Source organism: Gobio gobio (genome assembly GCF_949357685.1).
Source record: "Gobio gobio genome assembly, chromosome: 14".
Taxonomy (NCBI): Eukaryota; Metazoa; Chordata; class Actinopteri; order Cypriniformes; family Gobionidae; genus Gobio; species Gobio gobio.
Window position 1 is genome coordinate 40,712,131 of NC_137107.1, and position 24,823 is coordinate 40,736,953.

The following is a 24,823-nucleotide window of genomic DNA, read 5'->3' on the forward strand; positions in this document are numbered from 1 at the left end:
TACAGTAATATATTTTCCTGATGAGGCCTACTACCTGCCTCTGGGGAAGCCCAGTGCGGGCCTACTGTCAGATAGCATTTTATGCTACTGTCCGAGTGACCACAACCAGGGAGCTCACCTTCAGGGAGGCCTAGTAAGGCCTTCCACCTGATAACCTGCTAGGCCGCATACCCAGACGCCGTGCGCCGGTGCTCGCCTTTGGAAAGGCCTAGTTAAGGCCTTCCAACTAACAACAGGCCTTCAGGGAGGCCTGATGAGGCCTACAACCTGCTAGCCGGCAGGCTAGTTGTCCCGATGTGACCATCGGTACTTACCTCCAGTGAGGCCTGGTCGAGGCCTTCCACCTGATAATGCGCCTTGTTCAAGAGGCATATTGAGGCCTTCCACTTGACAGCCGACCCTCAGGGGAGTGTAATGGCTCTTTTATAACCTGATAGCCAGCTAGGCTAGCTCTACCTTGATGCCAAAACATCGGTACCTACCTTCAGGGAGGCCTGATAAGGTCTACCACCTGATAGCCTGCCAAGCTAGAATACTCCCGATGCCCACACATCGGTACTCACCTCCAGGGAGGCCTGACTGAGGCCTTCCACCTGTCAGCCGACCGTCAGGGAGGCTTAGTGTGGCCTATACCCTGATAGCCAGCCGGGCTATTTTTTCCCGATGCCCCGCATCGATACTTGCCCCCAGGAGGCCAAGTCATGCTAGCTGCCCGGGAAACCTATTCTGGAAGCTCACCCTCAAAAAAAAGCCTGATGAGGCCTTCTATCTGATCGCAAGCCTACTAGGGAGGCCTAGTGAGGCCTACCACCTGCTAGCACTAACTCAACCGTGCTAACCGTCAAGTGAGTGAGACTCAGAGCACTCCTCCAGCGAGGCCTAGCTTTAGAGGCCTGGCAACTGATAACAAACATTTTGCACAATGTGAGAGTAACAAGGAAGACCCTAGGGGCTCGTCTTCACGGAGGCCTGATGAGGCCTACCACCTGATAGCCCGTCAGGCTAGCCATACCGATGCCAACCATCGGCCCTGGCCCTCAAGGAGGCCTGATGAGGCCTACTACCTGATAGCAAGCCCCGCTAGTTCCCCGAGTACCTGACTCAGGAACTCGCCTCCAGGGAGGCCTGGTGAGGCCTACCACCTGGTAGCAAGCTCACACTGACTGCTACGAAAACCTTGACAGTTAGACCACTGGCTGACTAATAGCTACCCATTGCACTGCTATGGGGACCCGTTCCCAGGGAGCCTTGTAAAGCCTACAAGCTGTAACGAGTCTTACAATAGACGAAAAGTAACCACCAGAATGACAAGCTGGCTGCTACTTAAACCAACGACTCTCAATGAGAGGAGGCTAACATACGCAGGGATGGTACAACAGGCTCAGAATCACGTAGTGAACAGCCAGAGGTGACAGTGCTTCAGCAACGCACCTCCGTCATCCACATCCCAACTGACGCAACAGCGCTCAGTCTCTATAACACACTCTAAAAGAGACAAACTACTCCAACCTGCAGTGGCTTAGGGACACCAAAGACACATAGTAACCCTAAGCGGGGGACAAACACTCCATTCTCCCAGAAGGGTGTGCTACCGCTTAGTACTCCGCAAACATTTCAAAGAAAAGAGTGGCGGCCTACACACCACTCTCATCATGAGAGGAGGCCCTCCTTACATACATGTGATAACCATGCGCGGTGGCCTGCCTCGCGCCATCTTGACCGCCCTGGGAAAGCCAACACACGCTCACCTACACAGCCCAGCTCCTGGTGCTGCAGTAAGCCACCTACAGGGGGAAACTTCAGTTAACTCCTCCTTCCTAATGGTTGCGTAAACCCACACTCTATACAGGGAACAACGGTCTGTAAGAAATACATATTTTAGTGTTGTCACACAAAATAGACCACTCTCACCTGCGGCGTGTAGAGCGAAGACTCACCACACAGTTCTCATATGACCGCGGTGTTCTACCGCCCTTGCATGCCTGAAAGGGCGCTCTCACTGATCAAGCCAAGGCGGGCCGCCCCAGGCCTGATGTAAGAAGCGCCTGGAGAAACGCTCTATGACGAAAAACTATGAGGGATCCTTCTTCCTACGGGAGACCCGCCCCTTTTGCGACCTCCTCCTATGAGGGGGCGCACGAAAGGCCATACTGGTACTCTGGCCCTGTCTCCAGCCCTCGGGCCATGACGGGCCAGGCCCTCCCGACTGCCTGGGCGCGGATCCGGATCTCAGCGGTACGCAGGTTAAACGCTGCCGAACGCGCCTTCGCCTCTCCACACTTTTATTGAAAAGTTTGTAAGGCAAAAACCCAGCGCATCATGGAGAAAGCTTTTCCTTTCTCCATGATATCCGCCGAGTTCGACCACAGATGTCTCTCCGAGGCCACCATTGCCGCCCACGATCAGCCAATCGCGGCAGCTGTTTTGCTTGGTGGCACGGAGAGCTAGACCTGTGGTGCAGCGCAGTTCGACTACCGCATCAGGGGTTGAAAAACCTACCCCTGATCGAGATCGCCCAGCAGGTCTGCCTGGTACGCCTGAAACACCGCCATGGTGTGAAAAGCAGCACCAGCCTGACCTGCTGCCGTGTATGCCCTGCCATTAAAGCACAACGTGATTTAGAGAGGTAGATGGCAGAGTTTGAGCTCCCAGTGTTGATGCCCACAAAATGTGAGGAAAGTTTGCGAACTTTTCTAGTCGGTAGCATCAACACACATCCATATTCCCCTATCCCCTCGACATCAGCGAAGTTAAAACGCTGATGTCGATGAATATTGGGTCGAATATGGACTCTTCCATGCCCTCTCGATCTCTGTAAGAAGATCAGGAAGGAATGGAAGGCTCATCTGAGCTGATGGTTTACGGCCAAGGAGAAATCGATCGTGCAATCTATCACGAGCGATCTCTCCTCTAAAGCGCCAATATGGCAGCCGCAGCCTGCCTGCAGCGTGTTCCATCACATTAATCAGCTCAGCATACACGGTCAGGGTGGCTGAGAGGATTCATACCACTCTCCCCAGCCATCCCTAAAAGCACTTGCCAATTAGTCTGACACGCCCTAAGTGCACTTTATACCAGGGGTTTTAAAAACTTTATGATGCCAAGGACCCCCAAATATGATGAACCTTTATGAGGGACCCCCTTCCTAAAATCCATCTATTTTTATGTACGAAAAAACATTTAAACTGTTAGATAAATAGTAAGTGTGACATTATAAATACAACATATTGTTTCCCAACCGAAGAATATTTTCAATTAAAAATGATTTGTATAAGCAACTTTCACAATAAATGTATGCAAGCAGCGTACGTATGTCACGGTTGATAGATCGGTTGTCTCATACTAGTTTCATGTGTGGTGTGTGTGTGTGTCTGTACGTCTTGGTTAAGGGGGGGCAGCTGTGTATTATCATCTCCAGCCTACTTAATGCCCTCTCTCCAATTTCAAGTTGTCAGATCGCTGTTTGAGTTTCCCGTCCTCGTGCCTGTCCTGTTCTCCTGTTGTTCTCTGTGTACTGGACCCTGGATGACTTCACCCCCGATCTCACCACGGATTCACCTTAATGTTCACTCTGCACTTCAGGATCTCCATCTCAGTCCCTGCGTCACGCTCTCCTGCCAGCTGCGTTCCTGGTCGTCTGCCATCTCCATTGGGACTGTGTTTTGCAACGATCTATCTTTATCCTTGAGTATCCGGTCTAATAAAGACTTGTTGAACTTGCATTTGCTTCCGTCCTGTTTATCATTACAACGTACTGTGTTAAGAATACTGCCTTACAACCCCAGTGAGCGAGATAAAGGGGACTATAGTGAGAAAAACTCACTAGGAAGATACAAAGCAAACATATACAATTCTGGAATATATATGGCAAGAAAGGAGAGAAACATTTAGAAATTAAACCATTAGAATATTCTGTAGACTTTATCCATTTTTGCTTTGTCTATTTATTCTCTGAAAATTTTTGGGGACCGCTTAGAACCTTCTTGAGGACCCCTGGGGGTCCCCAGACCCCAGTTTGAAAACCCCTGCTTTAGACCATGCTCTTAGATTGTTAAAATAGGGCTCTTGGTCTGGGTTAGGCACTTGTGGGTTAGGGTAAGGAGCTAGAGGTGTGTGTGTGTGTGTGTGTGGGCATGTGTGTGTGTGTGTGTGTGTGTGTGTATGTGTGGGTGTGTATTCCGGTGGGGACATCAATCTGAATGCACACAGACTCATGGGGATTGTGTCACCGTGGGGTGAATAAACCCATGAGGAAACAAGCTTATAAATCTTACAGAATTAGTTTTTTTTTATTTTGTGAGATGGGTAGGTTTGGGGGTAGGGTTAGAGTAAGGGGAGAGAATATACAGTTTGTACAGTATAAAAACCTTTACATCTATGGAGTGTCCCCACAAAGATAGTGCAGATGTGTGTGTGTGTGTGTGTATTATCGGCATTCTGCATTCTAAGTCCTAGGAATGGAATGTTACTATTTAGTCTGCAAATAAACCCTTTATCATTCTGGACAGATGGTGATTACAGTTTTTCTCGATTGTTTACACACATTTTCTGAAAGCATGCCTCATGCTCTCAGAACTCTACACACAAATCAAAACACACACGCAATGGGCAAAACCCCTCAATTCTCCTGAAAAATTAAACTTTACATTCAAAAAAATCATTCAAAACATTAAAAAAAATGTCTTCTCAAAATGGTATTTTGTTTTCAAATGACACACACAAACCATCATATGAATAGACATTTATAAGAATATAATACATGAATTTAATACAAAATAATGATGTGCACGGATAAATCATTCATAATAAATAACCTACCGCAATATTACTGCAAAAAAAAAAAAAAATTCAGCAACTAGTCCAGTAAGCACGATAAAAGACTCTTATTCAGTTTGCATACATGGTCACGCACTGTTTAAAAAGGCTAGTTTACTGGAATTAAACAGCAATTAGACTCTGTTCTATTTTCCCCCTGTTCACATGCCTTTTCCTGCCCAGCACTGGCTTTCCGTACAAACCGGAAACAGCCACTGAAAAAAATGTGTGTCTGTTATCTTAACCAGTCGGAGGTCAAGAGTGTCACAAGAATAAGCGAATATGCTATTTTCCTAGAAGATTCTAGAACTGTATTCGTGTCTATGGAGCAGCATGAAATCAGATCAGTCAAATACATAGATGATCATATAGAATCAGAATGCACCTTTTTCACCATGTGTGCACAAGCACACAAGGAATTCGGTGCGGTTTCCAGGAGCGCTACTTACACACAGTAAAAAATTAAAAAAATAGAAAAGAGAGAAAGAATTAAATATGTAGAATTAAAGAATAAACAATGTCATATACATGGATTTCTCGGCGACGTCATCACTGCTTGCGCACGCACCCGAGAGGCAGAAAGAAGAAACCTCTCGTGTTGTAGGTTAGCAGCGGCGTGTCTGTAAGTCAAAATGCCAAGGAGTTGCTGCGTGTTTAATTGTACCAACAGAGCCAGTGCGGGGTGCCTGATGTTTAACATACCTAGGGGGAAGCATGCGTTTGCCAAAAAATTATTACCTAACATGATCATTCATACATGTATCACAGCAACACTGCAAAATTAAAGACAGACAAACAGATCCAACTAAAATCACGTTTTATTGAGTCAGCAGTTATATACAAACAATAAGGAAAGCTTCAATGTTCTTGCAGTAGCGGACCGGCGATCTGTCTTTCTGCCTCCAGGATGCGCACGCACCCTGTAATGTTTGTAAACAGGAAACCCGTGTATACATCTAGACAAATTAAATTTGGAAAAAAGGAACAGATTAAATATACAGATAAACTCTCTTGTAAATATTTAAATCTATCTATCTATCTATCTATCTATCTATCTATCTATCTATCTATCTATCTATCTATCTATCTATCTCTATCTATCTCTATCTATCTATCTATCTATCTATCTATCTATCTATCTATCTATCTATCTATCTATCTATCTATCTATCTATCTATCTATCTATCTATCTATCTATCTATTAGAAAACCTTATTAACGCATAGTAAGCACACAGAACTATCTGTCTCTCTGTCTTAGTCATTTTCTTTCTGTCATGCTCAGCTGTAAAGTTGCTGTTAACTTTCCCAGGGGCGCTGTGAGACAGTCAGACACACTGTCTAGGTTTTATAATAACAGTCGTATGGGACGTAGGGTCCGTGATGTCAGCACATTGAAACGCACATTCTCGCTCGAGCCACATCACAGTACAGACGGCAACTGAAGACTTCACACGCGAAGCAACACTTTCTTTCTTCAGTTTGAAGAGCTTGTTTTTTTCGTAGTGAAATTCACATGTTGCTCTAGAAACGGACACACACATCATGGGAATCCAAACTATCTTGTTTTTAATTCTAAGTGCGCACACATGCACTGCGATTTTTAACGGTAAGTTCAATTATGCATGATAAAAATGAGCTTATGGTTTTCACAAGTGACCGACATTTGGTAGCCTAAATTTTTGCTGGCGTAACGCGAATAACTGAAACTGAACTACTTTTTTATATTATTGTTACTGTGCTCGAATGAAATAAGCGTATCCCAAATAGCCTTCAGGGCAATAGGCTATAGGTAGAGTTTTAAAACCAGTGAGGTCTCAAATTTGAGGTATTTAGGGCGAGGGGTTCAGGGATGCTCCCACGAGAAATTTTTGATTTCCTGAGCTATGTGCATTTAAAGATGCTTCAAGGCTAAAAAGAAATAAAAAAGAATAATAAATAACTTTCAAAACCATGGGCAGTAGATTATTTGTCATATCTGTGCTCATTTCCATCACCCTTTCACTTTCTTTTCCTCTCAGTCTCCTTCTCTTGCCCTGTCTCTTCCCCTCCTAAAGCTGAGCTTTGCCTGATTGTCTTTTTATTTTTGTCTGTCAGTGAAGAAAGTAAGCAGGGTCAATTGATATTTAGCCTATATTTTATTAAGCATTTTTTAGACACATTCATTCACGGAATAGGTAGATAAACAAGTGTATTAAATTAATTCACAATATTCATAATATTTTACATACGTATGGGAGTGGGGGAAACGCCTCCCTAAGGACTGTTATTTTTGTTCTGTGAAATAAAATTTAAATGTGTCTAGAAGTTATCCTAGTTTTCAGTGATAATGATAAATTATTTAAGTGTGAAAATGTCCAGAATTGATCATGTTATACGATTTTTAACAAAAATTACATTTGTACCAAGGGGTCGCCAAAATGCCCCCATTCTAAAAAAAAAAATGCTTTATACATTTTCAGCAAAATCAGAGTAGGCCTACAAGCCCTTTTAACTTACAGTTTTTCTCAGTCTCTTTGGTACATTTCTCAGATCAGAATTGAAATTCTCAAAACTACTAATCTTCTCATCATTGTGTCACTTGTGCACATCAAAAAAGCAGTTTCTCATTTCTTTGAACAAGTTCCAAATGCTTGTGTACATCCATGCAAATGATTATGTACAATTCTCTGCTGTTTCCTACATTATCAGTTGCTTATGTCATGTTGATCAAAATGTATTATAATGGGTCTCTGTTGAATAGTCTCACCCCCCACAACATTTAGGCATTAGTTCATAGCATAAGTCTTTACATGCAAAATGGTTGAACAAGTTGTCATAAAATGTCAAGCATTTCTATACATTTCCGTTAGACGTTCACATTTCTGCTTTTGATTTTTTATTTTATTTTCTTTGTGCTATGCAGTGCTGTCTTTTCCTTTCTGTATCGCAATGACATGGTCTGTCAACAAATTACAGTACAAACAGTAAAAGCATAAATGTGAATCTTGTCCAGTCTCTTGCAATCAAACTCCCACATACACTAAGGTGTAACCTACAATTTACAATAATTGTCATAAAAATTTTAGCCATAGTTTAAATCAGAACATCCCTCCAGTGTACACTGTTATATTGACAACATGACTAAGCAATTTGACTGTCTTATTCATACACAATGACACAAGGACTTGTCATTCTGATGGCACTGACATGTTCATTGACACAGATATTTACTTTTGAGAGATGAACTAAGGATTTTGAGCAAGAGACTGGCTTTTGCAGGTAATCCATGGTGTTTTGCTATTTGTACGAATTGTTTTGAGAAATGCACTTGCTGTTTTGCAAATGTCGAGGATGATTCGAGAAATGTACCAAAGCGACTGAGAAAAACTGTAAAAGGACAAGCCAAAACAACAGTAGATAGCCTAAATATGAATATTAGCCATGCTGACAATCAGCCTATTTGATATTGTTAGCTGCATGATGCTAACTGGCTAGCTAACTATAGCTAGCTGATGCTAAATTGAGGTAATTTTTCAATATAATGTCCAAATATTGTTATTCAACCACCTAGTGAGATTACCTTTGATGGGAAAACAAGGGATGTTGTTCAGACCATGAAACTACATTATGATTGTTTTTTTTTATTCCATTCTAAATATATAATTATATTTTCCTTAAATAACATGTAGGCCTACTCCCTAACTACATGCCTTACTATTCTCATATATAACTATGATGTTCTGCAAAACAGCAAGCTTAAAAAAAAAAAAAACAATTCTTAGGCTACAGCTAAAAATTAAATCAATCTGTAGAAATCCGTTGTCTTTCAGGTAGGCCTACGTCGCCAGTGTAAGCTTAACACTATAAGCTTCAAGCGCTTGAAAGGACAAGTTCACTCAAAAATATGTCAACATGCCCATCTTGGCAAGTATCCTAGCAAATATAGTACGCTATGTCTTAAGTAAAACGAAAAACAGTCGAGAAAGACTTGTTCATTTGTAACAGTATGTGGGCCTACTGGATCTGTGCATTATGTCTTAGTTAGTAATGCAAGGGATAGTTCACCCAAAAATGAAAATTCTGTCATCATTTACTCACCCTCAAGTTGTTCCAAACCTGTTTGAGTTTCTTTGTTCTGCTGAACACAAAAGAAGATATTTTGAAGAATGTTTGTAATCAAGTAGATAGAACAACTATTGACTACCATAGTAGGGAAAAAATACTATGGTAGTCAATAGTTGCTCTACCTGCTTGGTTACAAACATTAAACATTTCTTCTTCTGTATTCAGCAGAACAAAGAAATTCATACAGGTTTGGAACAATTTGAGGGTGAGTAAATGATGACAGAATTTTCATTTTTGGGTGAACTATCCCTTTAAAGAAGCCTATTCCAGCTGTCTGTGTTTTTAATGTCAATCAAACAACAAATAACAAAGAAATCACTCACTGATCTTGACTGAATAACTTCAATAATGATTCATCTTTTAAAAAAAATTGGGGGGAAAATTTTTGTAAATTGATCATTACATATTGGCCCAATAAATGACTTCCAAATAATTATTGCCATGCAAAAAGATGCATTGTACTAATCATAGCTTAAGGTCTTCACTCAAAATTAAAATTGTATATTCACCGAACATATTTAATTGTGCTCAGTCAATCTATAAAGTCGAAGTGAAAAATCCATGTTGGCTGAACAAGTCCTTCGTCCGAAAAACGATATACGCATGCGCAAAAGGCACTTGAAGAAAACCTTTCCTGTTGAGATTTCAAATGCGGAGACGCGGGAGCGGAGCCGAACCAGCAGGTGCTGAAGACCGAAACAGACATTCCCAAGAGAATAGAGAGATATTCATCACACAAAGACGTTGGTGAGTATTTAGCACTGAAATTATTCTCCAGAGTTTTGCTTTATGACCGGGTATGAAGTTTAAAAGACATTTTGTAGAATCACGAGTTCATGCATTCATTGGTTTTATGAGTGTGTTCTCGTTTACCACATAATTATCTAATGGTAGCCTGTAGCCAATAGTTTTATTTTCCTCATGTCTTATATGTCTAAAACAATAGGTAATAAGGAAATTAAGTCATTTGTGTGATATGTGCGGCATGCGACTGTTGAACACGGTGCGTTTGGCGTCGGCCTCTTTCAGGGCTTGAGTTATTGCCTTTTAATATCAAACACGTCAAGCTCGTGATTTTCTTATGTCCATTCATTCGTCTCATCCTCATTATATAATGAAGAAACTTCTGTTCTGTCTCTTGCCAGATGTGATGCAGGGGAGCTTTGTCATTAATGTTAGTTTTTATTTTTATTTGCAGGTTTTTAGCTTGCAGTGCCGCGTTTTCTTCACCACAAGACATCCTGTTTTGCAGAACGAATTCTTGAATGTATTCAGAGTTTTTCCTTATTGAAAATAAGGTATTTTCACCCAAATATCCTGTGTTGGAATTTACTTGTTAATAAAGTAATGTGATAAAATGTCAACCCTGTTGTCTGTTTCTGTATTTTGCTTAATATATTTATGTTTTTAGTCATTTTTGTCTTTTGGGACAGTGAGAAATAAACAATTGTTACTACAATTTAAAATATTTAATTGGACCAACCACACAGTTTCACTGTAAAACATTTCTCCAATTCAAAATGTTCTAGTGACTGATCAGATCTAAATTTTTTAGTTGGCCAAATTGAAAAATTTAGATGTGATCGGTCACTAGAAAATTTTTCATTGGAGAGGTCTGACATTTTTTACCATGTTGGTGAATTACATTTTTCCATTGGCTCAACATATTATTTCTAATTGAGCCCATGTTAACAGACTGTTGCCACAATGGATAAAATTCAATTCACAGAAATTCAATTTGGCCAATTGAAAATTTTAGATGTGACCAGTCACTAGAAAATTTTGAGTTGGGAAGATTATACATTTTTTCCATTGGCTCAACATATTATTTCTAATTGAGCCCATGTTAACAGGCTGTTGCCACAATTGATAAAATTACATTTACAGAATTTCACTTGGGCCAATTGAAAACTTTAGATGTGACCAGTCACTAGAAAATTTTGAGTTGGGAAGATTATACATTTTTTACAGTGTATATATATATATATATATATATATATATATATATATATATATATATATATATATATATATATATATATATATATATATATATATATATATATTTAGCTGTGAAAGCAAAATGCCAGGCTCTTAAAGGGCTAACCCTTTAAGTCTCTTAAGGCTCTTAAAATAAAAAGAGAAAGTAGTCAAGCTGTATTTTTCATGTTCCAACATGAAGGACTTATATAACTGTCATCTAAGTTAATATTCAAACCTATCCCTTTCCAGGCACATTGCAAGGCCCTGATAGAGAGGCTTTCCCGGAATTCCTAGGAAACGCCCTGTGTTTTTTTTTGTTTTTGTTTTTTTGTGGCTGGGAGTAATTTCAGCCTTTATCAAGATCTCAGATGTAGTCGTTTTCCTGTATTTGTCTAATAGTGATTAATAGTCAATAAATACGTATTCCTTTTGTATGTTTGATTACAGTTAGTGCTGAACACAGTTTTGCTGATACTGCAGTAACCGTTAATCCAGTTTATCCACCCGTTAATGAGAAACCCAAAACAGGTATAGTATCAAGAGATCCTCTAAATACTGTCTATACTTTTTTTCTGAGAGCAGCAAAATGCAACTTAGAGCAGTTTTAATCAATTTAGACTAAGGGTTCTCAACTGGGTTTGCTTTGGGATGCAGATTATACATCAGACAGAATTGTTTTGTTTTTTGTTAAATTCCAACCCATTTGTATTTAAAGGCACAGTATGTAAGATTTTTTTGCGTAAAATATCCAAAAACCGCTAGAACAAAGTTACATATTTTGTTGAGTTGTGTACTTACATTATACCAAATTTCCAAGAATGTTTAAATTTTTTTTACATTTTTACCAGGACACGGACCGTGTCCGTACGTCGCCCATCAATGACATCATACCTGCGTTTCCCTCGATTCCCGGTTTTATTTTGTAGAAACCATGGACACATCAAAGATGCTTTAATATATTTTATTTGACAGGTGAGCAACTGAACTTTGGATACATTCATCGACAGAAAGCGAATCATTGTTATATAGCTCAACACAGTTAGTCTTATTGTTTAAATCTTGTTTTCTTGATTAGTACCAAATATTGATCTAGCTTACTGTAGTGTGCAACAAGTGTCTCATCGTAGCCGCCAAGCGAATGCACAGAGTAGCATTATAACATAATTTTCTACACACTCAAATGTATCTATATGATAAAACAGCGCTGCGTTACCCCACATACGCATGACCGGAAAAAACTAAAGTGGTCGTCTGCGGCATAATAAAAGCTCAGCGGAATCAAGCCATCATAAAGCTACGCCTTTGTTTTGAATAAGCGACCTCTAGCAATGAAATATTACATATTGTGGCTTTAACTTTTACTAATATTACCATGATAGGCCCAACAATATTCAAAAATATTTTTGAAAACCAATGAAGATTTTGAGTTTAATAGAATTTTTGAATGCATTGATCAATGTAAAAATGTTACAGAAAAATACCTGTAAATTGGATAAATAAGTTACTTTAACATATACAGTATAACTTTGTAACTGGTTTAACATCACATTGAATGTCATTTTACTGTAAAATACCGTTTTTTTTGCATATAAACACTATAAATGACTTTATAATTTACAGTGGAAAAGACATAGAACGCAATCTATCAGATAAGGTCCTAATATACAGAAGGTTGCTCTTAGTAGAGAGCACTAGGTAAAGAAAATGGCTGTTTGCCTTCAGCAAGGACTAACCCTAACCCTAACCCTAACCTATCAATGCCTTTACTCAAAAGTGTCCCAGTCACATTTATTTGTCTGGCAGTGAGAGCTATCCTTGATGGTTTTGTGTTTGTTACAGCCCCATCTGGACGCAGTTTTACTGTTAATCGTGCCTATATAACCCAAACCGATGAGCCGATTGACTTCAGTGCTATGGATCATGAGACCTCACCCAACTCTTCCTCAACTCTAAATGAAACCCATAAAGGTATAACATCATCATAGACTGCCAACAACACTTTTACAATGAAGGAATTGGCCTTGTCCCTTGTGTTTGTTTTGAATGATTCTTTTGTTGAACAACTTCCTCAAAGTCATGTTCAGTTGTCTACTAAGAGATGTCACTGATGGTGTTGTGTTTTTGATTACAGAGATTTTTTTAAGCTTTGCTATTGGACATGTAGAGGTGACCCGGTCTAAAAACAAAGGCACACATCTGTGTAACAGCACTGATCTGAATGCAACAAAATGCATTGAAATATTCAACATCTCAGAAGAGGCTGTTCTCTTTCTCAAAGGCTTGATGGTCACACGTGTCATGCCCTCGTTCTACATCTTCATCATCCTCATTAGTTTGCCCCTGAACGCTTTGGCCTTGGTGACGTTCACCTGTAGAATTAGAGAGAAGAAACCAGCTGTGATCTACATGTCTCACCTGGCGTGTGTGGACCTGCTCTTCACCCTGCTGCTGCCTCTGAAGATCCACTACCAGCTGAACGCTTCAGATTGGGTGTTCGGTGAGGTGGCGTGTCGTGTGCTCAGTGCTGCTTACTACTGCTACATGTACTGCTCCATACTGCTGATGATGTGCATGAGTGTGGACAGACTGCTGGCCGTGACGCTTCCTTTCGCCTCTCTAACCTGGAGGAACTCAAGGAAAGCCACGTGTGTATGTGTGCTGGTCTGGCTGCTGGCGCTCGCTGGTACGGTGCCACTTCTCTTAATGAGACAAACGGTCAAGATTAAGGATGTGGGCGTCACTTGTCATGATGCGCTGTTCCATAAGGACCCTACAGATCAGCTATACATGTACCTGTTCTCCATCCTCTCCTGCCTCTACTACTTTGTACCACTCATTGTCACCTTAGTGAGCTACATTACCATCATATATGTGCTCAGTGGCAAGTCTAAGCGATTAGCAAAATCATCTTTAGAAAAACAAAGGAAAGCTGTGATTATGGTTATTGCCGTGCTGATTGAGTTTGTGGTGTGTTTCGCTCCAACCAATGGCATCCTGTTGTACCACTGTGTTCGTTTAGCTACTGGAGGGGATGGAGATTCATCATATGTTGCTTACCTGTTGGCTGTGTGTTTGGGGAGCGGAAGTGTTTTTCTGGATCCTCTTCTGTACTACTACGGCTCGTCTCAGTGCAGACAGAAGATCAAATCTGTGTTTTGCTGGAGAAGAGCAAAAACGAGCCTATCAAAAACAAACACTCAGACAGGATCCTCTTTCGTGAGTTGTCAGTATAGTCAGGCTAGTGTTAGTGTAAAGACTTGAATTATTCTGAAAATTATTTTAACTTTTTTTTTTTTCAACAACTGTATGCTTTTTATTGTTTATACTGCTGCTCATTTTGCCATTGACAGAAAATTGGATCTGAAAGAGTCTCTTTCTGGCCACAAATCCTGATTCATGCTAAAGCCGGATGCATTTGCTTTCCGGTGCTGTTAAAAGTCAGTGCCGTTGTTATTAGGACATATTGACCCGGTCACATCATCAAGGCACTCCATTTCCTGTTTGTGACTGAGCGTGTTGTAAAACATGGTGATTTACATTGCCATATTCAGATCATATCCCTAGAGAATGTCATGAGATTTCAGGATCCAAAACTGTAGTTAACTTGCAGTAAATATCTGTTATATGGAAGCTTATTTCTGCCAAAACATTTTATTGTGAATTTTTATCTGACAATTCTTATATAAACTCGCAATTCTGAGAATAAAAGTCCAAATTGTCAAATGGAAACAGAAGTCTAAAACAAGACATAATATTTTACAGCAGGCTCTTTCAACAAATAGGATATAAGTGTCAGGGTTCTGTCACTTCGGTCTAGTTTACTCTTGGTTTGTGACAGAGCCCTGACACTCCTGTATTGTTTGTCTTGTCTTGTGTGAGCGCGCAGCTTTGAGCATGCTCGAGCTGCGTGCTCTCCTGTCCTTGTGTTTTGTGTGCGGGCGTGGTGTTCGATTCCCAGCACTTCAGTCTAGTTTGGGTTTCAGTTTTGTGTTGGGATTCGGACATTCATGCTCCGCGTGTTTGTTTTCTGTCACGAGCGCACGGAGTGAGCATTCGCTCGTTCTCGTGCGCTCTGTCTTGTCATGTGAGCGTGTGCTCTTCTGTCTGTGTGTTGTGTTCTGTGTAGCACACGGTTCATGTTTTCATCGGCCGTGTGCTTTCATGTTATGTTTTGTCTTATGTTGTGTAGCACGTGGTTGGTGTTTTTCACTGGCTACGTGCTACATCATGTTGTCATGTTTTGTGTGAACATGCAGCTGATGAGTTCTCATTAGCTGCATGTTCATGTCATGTTTGGTGTGAGCAAGTCAAGTCAAGTCAAGTCAAGTCAGTTCCCTTTCGTTCAGTCACTACGACGTACGTTAGTGACTAACGAATGGGGGTTTCGCTTAGAAGCCAATCATCTTCCGAGAATTCAACAGCGCCCAATGGCAGTGCCAATGCCATGGGCATGCGGAATTTGCATGCGTAACTCCGCCCCACCTCGTGGGTATATAAGGAAGTACGCTGGCAACATCGCATTATGTTTCTGCTTTGGAGCCAAGAGTATCTCTTCACTCCTTCAAGCCTGATCTGAGTCTTCGACAAGCCTTCGAGACGAGCAGCTTTCCAGAGACGTTGGTGTTACGGCGCGTTCCAGTGATCATCATACTGCCTGCCTGCTGATCTGCGCAGTGGTCCGATAGACAGCTGGTGTGTGGTCCCTGGGCGCTTCGGCGTTCTCTGCGAAGCTTCCTCTCATAAAAGAGCTTACACGTGACGCGTCCTTTTCAGGATGTCTCGTCCGTGTACTTCTGCGTGTGGCCGGTCGTTATCCTCTTCTGATGGGCACAAACACTGTCTGGTATGTTTGGGCTTTCAGCATGCCCAGGCAGCGTTTGTGGATGAGTCATGTTCCCACTGCGGGAACATGACCATTGCGGTGTTGCGGTCAAGACTCCATGACCTTCGTAATGAAGTGAGAGTCCCCTCTACCACACCCCGATCTACTGAGTCCCAGAGGCCCAGTACTTCGGCTGGTGGTCAGGGTGACCTGACGGTTACGGTGTGGAACAAAGCCCCGACGCTCATGCCTCGGGCCACACCCCCGTCTTGCACACTGCAACCCGCGAGTGTTCAGACGCAGATCGTGGGGCCGGCTCCTGCCCCCCCGCGCATCTCGTTTGGCGCTCCGGAGGAGGATGTGATGTCGGTCACCGCATCACAAGGTGGGCTCGAGTCCTCTGAGGATGATGACGCGGCTGTGCTGCCGCCTTCGGGCGCTCCAGCATTGCCCGAGTCGGACCCAGAGCTGACAGCCATGTTGTCTCGGGCAGCCGCGAGCTTAGGGATAGAGTGGAACCCTCCGCCCTGTCCCGAACGCTCCAGCATCGATGATTGGTTTTTGGGAGCGCGCGCTGACAACCGTCAGTCCCCGCCCCCAATACCTTTCTTTCCCGAGCTTCATGAGGAACTCGCACGGTCCTGGAAGTCCCCGTTGTCTTCCCGTGACCGTTCAGCGACTTCCTCCGCCTTCTCCGTCCTCGATGGGGCGGCTGCCAACGGGTACACTGGGGTCCCCCCAGTTGAACATTCTGTTGCGATGCAACTGTGTCCTCAGAGCGCTTCAACCTGGCGCGGTGATCCTAAGCACCCCTCCAAAGCCTGTCGGTTCACATCAACTTTGGTGGCGAAATCGCACAGAGCCGCGGGGCAGGCTGCCGCTTCTTTGCATGCCATGGCGATCCTTCAGGTCTACCAGGCCAGGATCCTCAAGGACATGCACGAGGGTGGAGTTGATCCGGGGCTCTTAAATGAGCTGCGTGCCGCCACCGACCTCACTCTCCGGGCGACGAAGGTGACCGCACGCTCCCTGGGTCAAGTGATGTCCACAAACGTGGTCCAGGAGCGTCACCTGTGGCTGAACCTGGCCGATATGCGGGACACCGAGCGGACCCGGTTCCTCGATGCCCCCATATCCCAGGCCGGCCTCTTCGGCGGGGCGGTTGAGAACTTTGCCCAACAGTTCTCAATCGCCCAGAAGCAGACTGAGGCTATAAAACACGTACTGCCCCGGCGGCCAGCTGCTGCCTCCACCCAGCCGCCGGCACAGTCGCCTCAGTCTGCTCCACGCCGAGGACGCCCTCCTAAGGCACCCGCCCCTCCCGCCCGGCCCAAGCAGCAGCCTTCACCCGGGCCGGGTGGCAGAGGTCGCCGAAGGAAGGCGTCACAATCCACTCAGCCCGCCCCGCGCCCCGCTAAACGCCAGGCCAAGCGGCGTTCCTGAGACGGATGGCATGACCATTGGAGGGAAGCGTCACGTGTAAGTGACGCGTCCCTCAGCCTCCCATGTCCGGGCCGGTGACGCTGCATCGCTGCAAGCCCACACCGGGTACGTCTGTACTCCGTATGACCCCGCTGGCACAGTTTCTGGGAGTCTGGCTTCAGCTTCCAGGGCTGTCCCGCTGGGTCGCGCGGACCATCAGGCGCGGCTACGCGATTCAGTTCGCGAAGGTTCCTCCCTGCTTCCGGGGAGTCCGTTCCACTATGATCGGGCAAATGCCCCCGTCATGCGAGCGGAGATTGCCACCCTACTGGCGAAGGGTGCGATCGAACCTGTCCCTCCAGCCGAGATGAATTCCGGGTTTTACAGCCCGTACTTCATTGTACCCAAAAAGGCCGGTGGGCTACGACCGATCCTGGACCTGCGCGTCTTGAACAGTTACCTTCACCGGTTTCCGTTCAAGATGTTGACAGCGAAACGCCTTTTCGAATGCGTTCGTCCAGACGATTGGTTTGCAGCGATCGACCTGAAGGACGCCTACTTCCATGTCTCCATTCTACCTCGACACAGGCCGTTCCTACGGTTTGCTTTCGAGGGGCGGGCATATCAGTACGCAGTTCTACCATTCGGGCTATCTCTGTCCCCTCGCGTCTTTGCGAAGATTGCCGAGACAGCCCTTGCGCCCCTTCGGCAGCACGGGGTTCGCATCCTGAACTACCTCGACGACTGGCTCATACTGGGTCACTCTTGAGAGCAGGTTTGCGGACACAGAGATTTGGTGCTCCATCACCTAGCCCGTCTGGGCCTTCGGGTCAACTGGGAGAAGAGCAAACTTTGCCCCGCGCAGAGGATCTCTTTTCTCGGTATGGATATCGACTCGGTCGCCATGTGCGCGCAGCTTTCGAGCGAGTGCGCGCAGTCTCTGCTGACTTCCCTTCGTCAAATCGAGGGCAAGAGTGCGGTTCCACTGAAACTATTTCAGAGGCTCCTGGGGCATAAGGCATCTGCAGCCGCGGTGACGCCGCTCGGATTGCTTCATATGAGACCGCTTCAGCACTGGCTACGCGATCGAGTCCCGAGATGGGCATGGCGGTCTGGCACGCTCCGGGTACAAGTGACTCGGGCCTGCTTACAGACGCTCACCCCGTGGTCGAACCTCAGTTTTCTACGGACCGGAGTGTCCTTAGAACAAGTTTCCAGGCATGTTGTTGTATCAACAGATGCATCTTCCACGGGCTGGGGTGCCATGTGCTGGACAGGACCCCAGCGCCTTCTGCATGTCAATTGCCTCGAGTTACTGGCAGTACGGTTCGCCCTGCACCGCTCCCGAGCGTTGCTGAAGGGTCAACATGTACTAGTCACTAACACGGCCGTAGTAGCGTACATCAACCACCAGGGCGGTCTACGCTCCCGCCGTATGTCTCAACTCGCCCGCCATCTCGTTTTGTGGAGTCAGAAGCGCCTGAGGTCCCTTCGTGCTGTCCACATCCCGGGAGACATGAACTGTGCAGCCGACGAGCTCTCACGGATTCAGCCTCTCCCCGGAGAGTGGAGACTCCACCCCCAGACGGTCCAGCTGATATGGGAACAGTTCGGCGACGCACAGGTAGATCTGTTTGCCTCCCAGGACTCTTCCCATTGCTCCCTGTATTATTCCCTGACCAAGGGCACCCTTGGCACGAATGCACTGGCGCACAGCTGGCCGCCAGGGCTACGCAAGTATGCGTTTCCCCCAGTGAGCCTCCTTGCACGGGTACTGTGCAAGATCAGGGAGGACAAGGAGCAGGTCATGTTGGTCGCCCCGTATTGGCACGGCCAGACCTGGTTCTCAGAACTTCTACTCCTTGCGACAGCCCCTCCCTGGCCTATTCCTCTGAGACCGGACCTCCTCACTCAGAGATGGGGCACCTTTTGGCACCCGCGTCCAGCGTTCTGGAAGCTCCACGTGTGGCTTCTGGACGGGACGCGGCAGGTTTGAGTAGTCTTCCACCTGCGGTGGTCGCTACCATCACTTCCGCTAGAGCTGAGTCTATGCGACGTCTCTATGCGTTGAAGTGGAACCTCTTCGTCACATGGTGTTCTTCCCGCCAAGAAGACCCCTGGAAATGCCCGATCGGGTCCGTGCTATCGTTTCTCCAGGAGGGGGTGGAGCGAAGGCTGTATCCTTCCACCCATAAAGTGTATGTGGCCGCAATATCTGCCTACCACGATCTCCTGGGAGACAAAAAGGTAAGTCAGCACGACCTGATCATCAGGTTCCTGAGGGGGGCGAGGAGACTGAATCCTCCTCGCTCTCCTCTCGTTCCCTCTTGGGACCTCTCAGTAGTCTTAAGTGCTCTGCAGAGGCCTCCCTTTGAGCCTTTGCAGTCGGCTGAGATTAAGTTCTTGTCTATGAAGACGGCTCTGCTGACCGCATTGGCCTCGCTTAAGAGGGTCGGGGACCTGCAAGCATTTTCGGTTGACGAAGCGTGCCTTGAGTTCGGGCCGGCTAAATCTCACGTGATCCTGAGACCCCGGCCCGGATATGTGCCCAAGGTTCCCACCACTCCGTTCCGAGATAAGGTGGTGAACCTGCAAGCGCTGCCTTTGGAGGAGGCAGACCCAGCCTTGGCATTGCTCTGTCCAGTACGCGCTCTCCGCGCCTATGTAAACAGTACGCGATGTTTCAGGACCTCAGACCAGCTCTTTGTCTGTTATGGTGGAGAGCGGAAGTGAAGTGCTCTCTCAAAGCAGAGGTTGTCTCACTGGATAGTGGACACCATTGTTTTGGCTTACCAGCAGCAAGGTCGACCATGTCCCCTTGGTGTGAGGGCACACTCCACTCGGAGTGTGGCCTCCTCTTGGGCTCTAGCGCATGGCGCCTCGCTAACAGACATCTGCAGAGCTGCAGGCTGGGCGACACCCAACACATTCGCCAGATTCTACAATCTCCGAGTGGAGCCAGTGTCCAACTATGTACTCTCCCCTACGGGTGGCCGGTAATGGGCCAGGCTCAGGTGTCTTCGCTTGCTCGCCATTCCACTCCAAGGACTGGATACGTGCAATATTTTCCCTCAGGTGAGCTCCCCGAGAGCCCTGAGCTCCTCCAGCACTGCTTACGCCGACATCAGTTCAGTCTGCCCTTTCGAGCCCAGACCCTCATGTCTGGCCAGGTGCTCCGTGTGCATGGTTCCCCTCCGGCGACCCCCACACGAGTATTTCCACCGTAAGCCTCCTCAGCGAGCAGGTGTCTTTCCCTTGGCAAGTCCCTGCCGCCCCTAGGGTTAAAAATCCACCTTCGGCTGGTACCCTAGAGATCTTTCGTATGCAGCCCTTAGCGGGTCATATGTGTGTTCTTAAGCCCTCCCTACGGGTAGGCATCTTGGCATTCCCTCACTGGGATATGCTTCCCAGTGTACCTTGGTAATCCTGTGATAAGTGGGAGTCCTTCGTCCGTACTAGTCTTACGACAGGGTACTCACACTTACGCAGGGCACTGGACGACAGCTGTGTGGCGTTGTTGTATTGGAACCCCCATTCGTTAGTCACTAACGTACGTCGTAGTGACTGAACGAAAGGGAACGTCTCGGTTACGTATGTAACCCTCGTTCCCTGAGGAGGGAACGGAGACGTACGTTTCCTTTGCCACGTCAGCTGTGCTGCCTGGAACGCGGAGTTCAGTCTTGGCTCCTGCAGCAGTAACATAATGCGATGTTGCCAGCGTACTTCCTTATATACCCACGAGGTGGGGCGGAGTTACGCATGCAAATTCCGCATGCCCATGGCATTGGCACTGCCATTGGGCGCTGTTGAATTCTCGGAAGATGATTGGCTTCTAAGCGAAACCCCCATTCGTTAGTCACTAACGTACGTCTCCGTTCCCTCCACAGGGAACGAGGGTTACATACGTAACCGAGACATTTTTCCCCCTCGGGGTAGTTTTGGTTTGTCTTGTTTTATTTTTTATTATCATTAAAAGCCCATTTTCACCTGCATCATTGAGTCCTCGCTCCTTTCCCTATAACAACCCTGACAATATATATATATATATATATATATATATATATATATATATATATAAAACAGATAATATAATATGTTGTTCTTTTAATATTTTTTGTGCAGTTTTCTGAATTTTCTGAAAGTTAAGCACCTACTTTCACTGGCCATCTGTTAAAAAAAATCTAAAATATGTAAATCAAAGTATGTGAAAATGTGTAAATATTTGTGCACATTTAATAATATGTGCACATAAATAATATGTTCTTAGATTATTGTATTTTATAGCTAAGTGAACTGAACGAACATTATTTACAATATATGGACTAGTTTTCAAACAAGCTTATTTTATCTTTTAAAATATTATTTCCTCTTGTATTCTGTTCATGTTAATGAACTATTGTGTGAAATATTGATTGAAGGAAAAAGTCTCCCCTATATCATATTGTACAGTATGAAGGACCTACTGTATATAATTTGCTTTCTCAGTTCCTTGTTACAAAAGTGAAATGCTTAGATCTTCTCGTATATCAGAGGTGTGATAAGGTTGTCTAGTCTGTTTTCCTATATTTATCTGTTGATCAACTTCCCCATTCCATAGATAACTATTTTCAGGTAATTTAACGTGCTAATAAACTACTGTATTTCAAAGATTTTAAAATATGTATATAATTGTGCTGACACTGTCACTCATTCATGAAATCATTCCTTCTTAAATCAAAATATTTGCCAAATGAGTAGAAAAATGTGTATCACTTTTCAACTAATGTGATTAAAGTGGTTATATTGTTAAACCTGTGAAATGGATGGCGTGTATTTCTTGTTCTTCACATGGAGGATCACAGAAGACATGTGAAAACATAAGGTCTAATATCTAGCCTGGTTAAAACCAGACCAGTCTCAGTAGTAACTGAGTTATGGTCTGGCAAAGCTTCATAGACAAATCATTTCCAAAGGGGCGGCACCAACGGGCGTCGCTCAAATGCCTCTCGGCGCAATTGCAGAGCGACAGAGAAACATTTGAGACTCTGGCCGTTTCTCAATATGCGTTCTTGTCTGTACTTGTGTTCTCAAATAGGAAATGTCCCCGGTTTCCATTTCAGAAATCTGGTCACCTTACCTAAACCACATATTAATGTTTAATATATTATTTTTAAAATGTAAACGAAAAGAGGCAGGGTGTTTTATAGGCCTACTTCGTTTTATTATAAATATATAAGATAATGTAGGCCTAGCTACGCGTTGCCTCCACATTCGTTTGGCTATTATGTTTAAGATTATTTATTTTTTTTATGAAATGAGGCAGTGGTGTTTTATGACATATTTCGTACGCGAACTTCTGACTTGCGTCCGTGACTTGCCAAGTTTGACTCCGGAGAACGAACTCCCGAGGACGGGAGGACACTAGTCCGCCTACTGTGCTAATAGACAAGCAGCGTTCTTGACAGTATCACTCGGTATTTGTATATGTGCAGGCAATGCATATTATATTCAATGCATGTTTATAACAAAACGAAATATAAAAAAACCCAGCCTCTTTTCGTTTAAATAAAAAAAAACACACATAATATAGGCTATGATTATCACTGTAATAAATTAAATATGACATAAAACACAACCCAGTCTCTTTTTGTTAAATGTCAGTTTATGTGTGATCATCAATAGCAAGCAATTATAAAAGTAAGTAAAAGGTATAAGAATCTATACAATAAATAAAGCAATTCAGTCAAAGTCAGTGCTAGGAGACTAACAGTAAAGTTTAATAGCTTAAAAATATAAAGTTATGAAACTTCACTTTCCCCTCAGACAAAACGATCTGTCTGGGAACAAATTATAGATTAATGAGAGCAAAGATCAGCCGTTTCTAAATCTAAATTTGCCGGAAGTTGTCTGGGTTTTCCCAGGCTATCTAATATCGACACTCTCCATAAATAATATAGGCTATGTTTATCGATTATGATAAAAGCTAATCAAAAACTGGAAATGTTATCGCCTCAACAAATTTATTTTAAAACAATTTTGTTGATTAGAAAGGGATCTGCTTTTCCTTTGCCTTAGTCCTTACAGAACTAACTGAGATGTTGACTTTAAAAGTTTACTTGGTTCGGAACTTCGGACATTAACCCATCGGCTCGGCTCAACCGGTTCATCCGATTCAGTGAAAAGATTCAAATGAATGACTGGGTCAAATCGGACGTCACTAATCCACCAGTGCCTAGATTTTGGAGTGAAACTTCTGGAGTAGAACTAGACAGCTGGTCGTCATGAGGATTAAAATAATATTGCTTTCCGTTGTAATTGCACAAACGTGCACTGCCACCATTGACGGTAAGTAGATCAGTTGAATATGCATAAAAAGTAACTTGATGTCTTAATGCGTAATTAACTTTACATACAGTGTGACTGAAACATTGATATAGGCTATCATATTATGTGTGTCAGGAATTCATGTTTTATTTTATTTTATTTTATTATTCGACATGAGTGTCATACCTTAAAAATATAGCTGCACTATGGTACAGTGATAGTATCTTGCATTGCAAAAATGTCTGTAATCAAAAAAGCGTGTATTCAAGAGATGTTGCACGTAACAATATTAGACAAACCACATAAGGCAATAAAATGAGGTCCTCAGCGCTCTCTGCTGTACTTTTGCCAATGTCTGTCCAAATAATGTTTCCCAGACTTTGGTGTTATGTAGCCCTTTATCAACAGCAAAGCAGAATATGCTGGATATAATTTAAATGATCATTAAATAGCCTAGTTTAAATATGCTATATGTAGACAAAATATATATTCATACTGCAATGTGGGTGACAAACACAAATCACCAAGTAGCACATAGCCTATATTTTGGTAATGTGTTCATACAAATTATAAAGCGGTCTTGCTCAGGTTATTTTGATCAGTTTAATCCCAATTCGATTTTTTGTTTCTTTATAGGTTTAGCAAAGCAAAATCAAAAAATTTTCCCGAAAAACTGATTTTTCTATAAAAACACACAAGATCACAGCAATAGCAAAAGACAACGATTCAATCAATTTGAGAAGACGTTTTCAGATAAAGCTACCTCACAAGATAGCAAAATTTGTCTGGCCCACCTCTAGGCCTCACCCTTGCTTCATTTCTGGCCCAGTTGTCTGGGTCCCCGGACCAAAACTGGTGGCCCACACAATGAAAATGGACACAAACTATTTTCCTCAAATTTCCAAGATGTGACTCTTATTTATTGTGCTGGCCCACATCTGGCCAGCCCAGCAAAATGAAAACTGATTTAAATTGTTTCATGTGGCTCAGAAACGGGCAGTGAAACACAAATACATCCATTTAAAAGATTATGGGTTTTTATTATTAATGAACAAATACACTTTAATATAAACATGTATTAGCAATGGACATATACACTATAATATTAAAATTTATTAACAACTAATTTTTTAACTACTATATTACTATATTATTAAAAGAAAAACATCATTCACTTTCACGCACAAAAACTCTTTCACTCTCTTTAACACTAAATAATTTCCTTTCGCAAAAGTCAAATCACCTTTAAATATATAGCGCTTTATACAGTAAAGACTGTTTCAAAGCAGCTTTACATGGAAAAACAGGAAAATGATCAATGATGCAAACAGAGTTCAATTTGGCTGGAAAGCCAAAATAGTGTCATTGTTCA

General features: G+C 43.7%; 2 protein-coding genes across 2 annotated transcripts in view; both read left to right on the forward strand.

Moving 5' to 3' along the window:
• The window catches only part of LOC307137479 (uncharacterized protein), an 890,992-nt gene that overhangs the window by 374,285 nt on the left and 491,884 nt on the right, over positions 1–24,823 (forward strand). The window lies entirely within an intron of this gene.
• Positions 6,145–21,140, forward strand: LOC307137192 (proteinase-activated receptor 1-like). The gene is made up of 5 exons (XM_079834692.1): positions 6,145–6,423; positions 11,352–11,432; positions 12,744–12,872; positions 13,036–15,249; positions 21,005–21,140. The coding sequence occupies exons 1-4, from the start codon at positions 6,360–6,362 to the stop codon at positions 14,163–14,165; spliced, it is 1,404 nt and encodes a 467-aa protein (XP_079690818.1). The 5' UTR covers positions 6,145–6,359; the 3' UTR covers positions 14,166–15,249; positions 21,005–21,140.

What these genes read in the sequence shown, in the direction of transcription:
- LOC307137192 (XM_079834692.1), top strand. Translation starts at nt 6,360, where the DNA reads ATGGGAATCCAAACTATCTTGTTTTTAATTCTAAGTGCGCACACATGC. An exon ending in ATGCACTGCGATTTTTAACG is followed by an intron (nt 6,424 to 11,351) that starts GTAAGTTCAATT and finishes GTTTGATTACAG; the next exon opens with TTAGTGCTGAACACAGTTTT. An exon ending in TCTAAATGAAACCCATAAAG is followed by an intron (nt 12,873 to 13,035) that starts GTATAACATCAT and finishes TTTTGATTACAG; the next exon opens with AGATTTTTTTAAGCTTTGCT.